Genomic DNA, 8,335 nt, shown 5'->3' with positions numbered 1-8,335 from the left:
GGGTGGAGACTGAACCTAAATACCAAAATATCTTGAAAAATTTTAATCCAATTGTCAGTTTATTTTATGATATTTTTAACTATTTATTGTGTTTCTAGTAATATTTTTTTATTCTTATATTTTTTAAAATTAATTTATTTTTAAATATAATGTTTTAATATATTTTTCGATTTTATAGATTATATTAGAATTTTAAATATTTTGATTTAGAAAAAATATTTGAAAAATTATATTCTAAATTAATGTAATTCGACTAATATGTTATATATATATATATATATATAAACTATTTATAAAAAATATTAAATTAATATATAGTTTAATATAAAATAATTAATATATATAACACAATTACATGCTAGTTATAAAATATGTATTTAAAATAAAATGTTGATCGCCCCACAAATCAGATCTAGTTCCAGATTCCAATACCCGACCGAACAACGCACTTTAACGCCCTACTGCACCATAGGCATACATACATTACTTTGTTCCCTCTCCACACCCACCCACCCACGCAAAAGAAGCAAAGGAAAGGAACAAAGAACCACCCACTGCCCACATCCACTTGTGTGTTGCCTTAATTCTTCGAATCGGGGACAACAGCAGAGCCAGAGGACAACCCCCAACCCCACCACAGCATTCCTCGTTTCCAATCTTGATAACGGACGCAGTCTTTGATTTGATGACGATGGTGATCATGATGATATGATTTGATCGATTCAATGATTGCAAGCTGAAATGTAATGAATGGAATCAAACCACAACCACAACCCTACCCACAAGAATTGGTTAAGCATCAACAACCCCACTGTTGGTAGGTCAGCATCAGCCCTACCCAACGCCGCCGTCTCCGTTCGATGACCATGATATGAGTGCCGATTTTCTTTAAACCCTTTCTCTCCGATTGTTGATTGAATTGTTGTTTAGTTTACCCATGGACGCTGCCACCTCTCGCCCTGCGGTAGTCATCGACAACGGCACCGGGTACTTCCTCGTCTCTTACTATGTTACCTAGAAACTACGATCAAGAGTTCGATCAAATGCTTCGTTCAATTGAGGTTGTCTCTGTGGCTTATATTTACTGGTTTCGGTGATTTCTTTCGCAGGTATGCCAAAATGGGTTTTGCTGGGAACGTGGAACCCTGTTTCATAGTGCCCACCGTAGTTGCAACAAACGACTCATTTGTTAGTCAGCCGCGAGTTAGTTCTACTAAAGGTAGCAATTGGTTGGCACAGCACAGCGCTGGGGTGATGGCGGATCTGGATTTTTATATAGGAGAGGAGGCATTGTCTAGATCTAAATCAAACAATAGTTATAACTTGAGCTATCCCATTAAGCATGGCCAGGTTGAAGATTGGGATGCGATGGAGAGGTTCTGGCAGCAGTGTATATTTAATTATCTTCGCTGTGATCCTGAGGATCATTACTTTTGTTTAACTGAGAGTCCACTAACTGCACCAGAGAGCCGCGAATATACAGGCGAGATAATGTTCGAGACTTTTAATGTTCCAGGCCTCTATATTGCGGTGCAGCCTGTTCTTGCCTTGGCTGCTGGTTATACAACTTCGAAGGTTGGTCTAGGTTGAGGAGATTTATAAATTATTTATCGCCTAGTTCAGTGAATAATGGTTGCCTAGTTGTTTGATGCTTGAACAATCTCTTCGGATATTGTACTTTCTTCATTGTGATGAAATTTTGAGAGCTGGTGACAATGGCTAAACATTGAGGATATGCAGTAAAGAAGATTGCCTGCATTCTACACACAGAGTTATGTTTTTGTATATAAATCAAGTATCTGATTTGCAATATTTATAAGATAGTAGTTTGTTTAGCTGAAGGAGTGTTTTGTTTTTTGGTAGAGAATTGCTCCTTATTTTTAAGATGATTCCCTAGTTCCTGATAGTATGCTAACAAGATCAATAGTTATTCATTTGATTAACTTAACAATTTCAGCAAGTAAGGGAAGGTTAATGTAATTTGGGGCATCTGAAAGATAATGAGTAGCTAAATGCTTATGTCATTAGCTTTGAAGGGTTGAGAATATGATTTTCTAGGTTGATGTTTAATTTAGAAATTATTTGTAGATAATAGATAAATATACTTTAACTTTTCTCGTTGCTTTGAGACTTTAGATAAGTTCATTGCTGTTATTGAACTGTGTCATAAAACATCAAGGTCTAAAGTTCCCCTGAAATCGATAAGTTTTTATGTTAATTACTTATATTATAAAGTCTTGGTATTATATGTGCTCAACATCGAATGTCATGATGTGCGACAAAGATGTAAGTTATGGCCTGATCAAGCACTTGGTATGGAGATATGCTTGAAATGCCACATTTTTATTCATAGGCTCTTATTTTTCATTTGACTGAAGTGTAATAGTCTATTAACTTAATAGGTCCTTGATATTTCTTTGCTGCTTGCCACACTCAGTAAACTCCAAATACCCATAAAACCCCTTTTAGGAATGTTGAGTTTATGTGAATGTTATAATAGCTTGTTGAATGTAGAAAGTCTAGAAGGTGTATAGATGTTTCCTTAAGGTTCTCTAGAATTGATGTTTTTCGAGAATATTATTGTATACCATTGTAATACAAGGCCGAGATATATGGCTGACTCCTTTTCTCTCTCTCTCTGTATATGAGTTATTCATTTCTTGATGTTTATTGTATATGCTGTTGAATATGGAGTGTTTGAGGATTATATTTCATTTTGCAGATAGCCTGTATGCTTTTTAGCACTTGGGTGAATTTTTCTGGGAATGCCAATTGCTATTCCTGTTTGTAACCAGAAAAAATGCACAACACTCAGACACTTTCTGGGGAACTTTGAGCTTTAACATTTTGGATATCTCATATTTTGATCATTGCACTTTCTGGGAATTAGAGGTTTGAAGGAAATGCACAAATTACTAAATCTTTCGATTAATGGGTGTGTGCACTCGTCTGTCTATCTGTTTCATTTTATTTAACAATATCACTCCAATTTGTTCCATGTTTAAAAATCAAGATGCTGTATGGTGCTTGTCTCCTAGATGTGGCTGTATTCTATCTTATTGAATTTACATTTCAACCAAGTAATATTATGTTATTAATTGCACTTCCTGATGTCTAGTTCTGTAAAAATGGGCTGTGGATGGCAGTAGAATAAACTTCTTTATCATTCACTCACACATAATTGCCGATAATCACGAAATACTTGGTTAATTCTTTCTTTCTTATACTGCCAACACTTCTTAGTGTGAGATGACAGGAGTTGTTGTGGATGTCGGAGATGGAGCTACTCATGTTGTGCCTGTAGCTGAAGGTTATGTTATTGGAAGCAGCATTAAATCAATTCCAATTTCTGGGGAAGATGTGACTCTCTTTGTTCAACAACTTATGCGGGTATAATTTCTTAAAATTTCTAGGTGTTGTAACATTATAGAGCAGGCTTGCTGTTGATTAAATTTCCTTTTTGGTCCTTGAAAAAGGGGAATTTTATTTTAGTCCATATTTTGTTCTTTTTGTTCCTTATAATATGTATGCTTTTTAATAATTATTGCATTGTACCTCATTCATGTTTTCCCATTGAAGTGAACAATAATCAGGTTACCTTGTTTCTGTCAAAAACTATAAAGGGTGCTCTAAAATATGAAGCACAGGACAAGTTTAATGATGAATCCAGTAATTTGTCCTATTCTAAAATTTCCCACTGGACTCGTTTTATGACAGTTATGAACCATCTATATGTACTTATGTTCTCTGGGTTTGCTGGTTGAAGAGCAGCAAATATTATCATAAATGTAGTGTAGTAAATTTATTGAAGGCCAGCTACTGCAGTACTGTAGGCTCTTAAACCCTGTACTTCACTAAAGATCGTGGATTCAGATTTGCCATAGTATTTTCCTGTCTGTGTTTTTGTTATTCATTATTTTTTCATGTTCTGTGTAGGAAAGAGGTGAAAATGTTCCACCTGAGGAATCCTTTGATGTTGCCAGGAAAGTAAAGGAAATGCATTGCTACACTTGTTCTGACATAGTCAAGGTATATAGCCCCTATAGATTGCTTATGCTCTGACCTTAGATTGACCTCAGAGTTGAATCGCTTAATAAAGGGCTGGAGTTTGTGCTCAGTATCTATTCTTATATTTATAAATCCTGACAAAAATAAAGGAGCAAGATGTGCAGTTCTCTTTTGAAATAGCTTTCTGATAGCATATCTACAATTTATGTTGCCTGAATATAAGAAAACATATATTTATGAGTCCTCATATCCTTTCCAAGTTCAGGAATTTAATAAGCATGATAGAGATCCAGCAAAGTATGTTAAGCAGTGGAGAGGTACTAAGCCACGGACAGGAGCTCCTTATACTTGTGATATAGGCTATGAACGGTTCCTCGGCCCAGAGGTTGGCATGTCAATAGAATGATACTTTACCTGTCAAAATGCCACCTTTTCTGAATGATTAGTTGGTTCATTGTTTTAGCACAATATGTTAAGTTTGTTCATTTATATGATAAAAGTGTGAAAGTTTCTACCCTTTCTTTGCAGATCTTCTTTAATCCGGAAATTTATAGTACTGATTTCACCACTCCTTTACCTGAAGTGATTGACAAATGCATACAGTCTGCACCTATAGATACAAGAAGAGCCTTGTACAAGGTGACAAAAATTATTTAATTAAGCAGAATCTGTTTTATTCTTTCTTGATGTTTTTTTTTTTTTTTTTTAAACTTAATTTATTTATTGCGCAAAAAGTTATTTAATTAAGTGGAATCTGTTTTTAGTATTGATTGATGCTTTTTTTTTTTAACTTATTTATTTTGTGTGATTGATTTTATGAACTATTGCTATATTACAGAATGTGGTATTATCTGGAGGATCAACCATGTTCAAAGACTTCCATCGAAGATTACAACGAGATTTGAAAAAGATTGTTGATGGTCGAGTTGATGCATCAAATGCTCGGCTTGGAGGAGAAATAAAGGTATGTTACTAAGTTATTTTGTTTATAAATTATTTAAAAATGAACTTTGCTTCCTCACTGAAAAATTTTGATATCGTACAATTTTCCAGGCACAACCTGTTGAAGTAAATGTTGTGAGCCATCCCATTCAGAGGTATGCGGTTTGGTTTGGTGGCTCGGTGCTTGCATCTACCCCTGAGTTTTTCACGGTACGTGCTGGTAATTTTGGTGTCCCAAATTTAAGCATATGTTTCTTTGAACTATCCATAATTGTCTGAAACTAGCACTCATGCAGTTATTTTATTTATATATTTCTTAAATACGCGATCAGATTAATTATTCTTGTTTATTTTTTAATGTCATGTAGATTCCATGATAGTAAATTTGCATGTTGACTCAGATAGTGAGTCTTCAAACTTCATACCCAAGGTTGTTACGACATTGCCTAGGCGATGCCTAGTTGTCGTGACAGTGAACCATCACTGTCATGATAGGTCGCCTCGCCGTTTGGCGAGGCTGGCGTCCAGGCGTCACTTTGGCGACACCAAACGGCGACGGGCACAAGCTGTGGGCCATAAAATAAGGCCTTAAACACGTTTATAAATTTGTTTTTTCAAACCCTGAAGTCCTAGACTATATATTTTTTATCATTCCTACCTCTGTTTAGAGTGACCTCCACCGGCGCTCCCGTCCATCATCGTTGTTTCTAACATTGCTCATTCTCGGTGTTGATTAGGTAGGATATAAATTGTTTTGTGAAATATGGGATAAATTGTAGTGGGATATATATATCATATATAATGTATTTGTATCTCTTAGCCATTAAATGTTGATGTCTTATCACTGTATAAGTGTAGGTAAAAGTGAATACATATTTAAGTATTTGTGTGGGTAATAGGGGTGTGTTTGTTTTGCAAGAAAACCAACATGTTTTCTCTCCAAAAGATAATATATTACACACATTCATTATTTTTATATTATCTACACAATTTCCTATACTTCACATAAAAAATATACCTTCAAACTATTTTACAAAACAAACACACCCTAGGTAGTGCTGCTGTCCTCCATTAAATTATATAGTATATTATATATATACATAGTGGTATAGAAGGAGGAGGAAAGTAATATACACAATGAAGACTAACATGATATTTGGGTGATTGACAGTTTTTTTTTGCTTTTTCTAGACGTTAATGATTTTTTAAGGATGTTTGAAGTACTTTATTTGGATGGTGGTGTTTAATATTTTGATATTTTATTGTCATATTGAAAATTTAATCAAATTTAGTGATTGAAGGCTATAGTTTTATATTATGTAATTGAATTTTAGAAATTTATAGAGGTAGGTTAGCCATGTCGTCATATTGTCGCCATGGAGGGCGCCGTGTCACGTTTGCAATTTGGTGGTCAGATGGCGCCGTGCCTAGAACCTCCTTGTTCATACCTTCTTATTTACACAATATTGTAGCCCAAACTTCTTTCAAACTGGTGTGTTCTGCTTTTTCTGAAATATTGAAATTGGACCAGGCTTCTTTTTACCATTTTTATAAATACCATCAGCTTCAGTTAGGTATCGAACTCTCACTTTCTGGTCTGGTTCTAGTTACTTTTGTTCTCTATTGTAAGTATTCTTTGCTTTTTACCTATTCAGAAAATCCTGTGCTCTGACGTGCTCTTAAAACTCGGTATCTTTCCACGCCATTAATTTTAACTGAATTAACAAACTCTACATGATTACTTTTCTAGGTATATTTGGTTTGTAACCCAAATTGCTTTTTTATTCTATACCCCTATATGGCACCTAAAATAAATTTTATTTACTCTCATAAAACATCGTAGTAATATTTAAACAAAAACCCAAACCCAAACATAGGATTTTTTTGTGAAGTTATGGTCAAGATTTACAAGTTCTTAACGAACTACTTCTGTACGTCTTCTAACCTTTGGTTGTTTTATTATAATTAGGTAAAATATGTTTAGTAGCAGAGAAGTTGCATCCTTTGTTCCCAAATTATAGTTATTTACGCATACGAGGAAATGGTGTAAAATGATAACATCCCTGTCAATGAAATAATTTTTGAAACTGTATTTGCAGGATAGATACCTTCAGATTCTGTTTTGTCAATAGAAAGTAATGTAATGTAATGTTATTGATATGCTGATATCATCATTTAAGCAGAAACTTGAAGAATCCTAATAAAAGCACATAGGGTGCTACAAGTAAGTTCCTTCCCCCGATTACTTATTGGTTCTTTTGTTACCATTCAGGCATGCCATACCAAAGCAGAATACGAGGAATGTGGCGCAAGCATATGCCGCACAAACCCAGTTTTTAAGGGGATGTACTGACCTGACCTGACCTGATCTCCACAGATGGCCAGACTCTTTCTGAGTTTTGACAAGGTTTTGTGGCGCCACACTTGCCATGGCAAGGTAGTGTGCATGCTTCTTTACCCTATGGTGGATGGATGTATCAAGGCGACAGAGTAAAATCTAGTTATTCTGGCTAAGCTGTGGTCGCTGCAATGCATTCGATATTATTCATTAATTTTCCATTGCTGCTGATTAGTCAGGCAGGCAGGCGGCTTAAAGCACTGTTCTGTTTTCAATGAGAAAGTTGCAAAATCACCACCATACACCAACACCTGTATAAAATTAATCAATACATACGCATTCATTCATATATCCTTGCTCATTTAATTTTATACAAGGAGGAGCTGAGCTTTTCTGTTGTATTTCAGCAACTCTTTTAACGTGTTTGTGTTTACATGTCAGTTTGGCTCTATTCTGTCTAGTGGATAATTTATGTATTTTTACATCTACCTGTTGTGTTGTGTTGTGTTGTGTTGTTTGGGTAGCAAGAAATACCATGTTGTGTTATTTGTACATCAGTAGTATATCAATCAAACTAGGCAGTCATATCATATCTTCATGCCTTGAGGGTGAGGCTGACGGCCTAATCTCCATCTCCGTAGTCTGCCATTCGGGTCGTACACCAGCTAAGCTTATTGTAGCCGCCTGCAGAATCCTCCTGTACCTAATCGAAACCCAATGCGTATGCCAGAGATTCTCCATCTACTCCACAGCCATCCATAGCATAGACTTTTGTTGGCTACTCTAGTTTGTGGATATAAATTAATGGTTGCGTTTTATTAACATTTGGAAAATTTAGGTGAGACGGTCATTTTGCATCCGACAACTTTGCCATGTCATTTAAGGGGCATTGGACCCTGCTCTGCAGCTTCCGATCCGGACAGTGATGAACTCTTTGCTTTGGTATATCATCTGGTAATCGAGGGAGGATAGGATGGCCTCAGGATCATCAGAAAAGTTGGAACGGACTGTTAGCATTAGGGACTAATGTTGAACCAACCACATTCA

The 8,335-nt window shown here is 35.6% G+C and overlaps 1 protein-coding gene across 1 annotated transcript; it reads left to right on the top strand.

Moving 5' to 3' along the window:
• Positions 1 to 443: 443 nt before the first annotated feature.
• Positions 444 to 7,776, top strand: LOC127241377 (actin-related protein 3). The gene is made up of 9 exons (XM_051260397.1): positions 444 to 987; positions 1,110 to 1,575; positions 3,244 to 3,390; positions 3,937 to 4,029; positions 4,274 to 4,393; positions 4,537 to 4,647; positions 4,847 to 4,972; positions 5,062 to 5,160; positions 7,223 to 7,776. Exons 1-9 carry the CDS (start codon positions 938 to 940, stop codon positions 7,301 to 7,303), a joined length of 1,293 nt encoding a protein of 430 aa, XP_051116354.1. The 5' UTR covers positions 444 to 937; the 3' UTR covers positions 7,304 to 7,776.
• The last annotated feature ends 559 nt before the right edge of the window (positions 7,777 to 8,335 follow it).

The sequence above is a fragment of the Andrographis paniculata genome, unplaced genomic scaffold, assembly GCF_009805555.1.
Source record: "Andrographis paniculata isolate CXL003 unplaced genomic scaffold, ASM980555v1 Contig82END, whole genome shotgun sequence".
Lineage (NCBI taxonomy): Eukaryota > Viridiplantae > Streptophyta > Magnoliopsida > Lamiales > Acanthaceae > Andrographis > Andrographis paniculata.
Note: the sequence above shows the minus strand (reverse complement) of the source record. Positions and strands in the feature narration are given on the sequence as shown.

What these genes read in the sequence shown, in the direction of transcription:
- LOC127241377 (XM_051260397.1), top strand. Translation starts at nt 938, where the DNA reads ATGGACGCTGCCACCTCTCGCCCTGCGGTAGTCATCGACAACGGCACC. An exon ending in CTGGTTATACAACTTCGAAG is followed by an intron (nt 1,576 to 3,243) that starts GTTGGTCTAGGT and finishes AACACTTCTTAG; the next exon opens with TGTGAGATGACAGGAGTTGT. An exon ending in CTTGTTCTGACATAGTCAAG is followed by an intron (nt 4,030 to 4,273) that starts GTATATAGCCCC and finishes TTCCAAGTTCAG; the next exon opens with GAATTTAATAAGCATGATAG.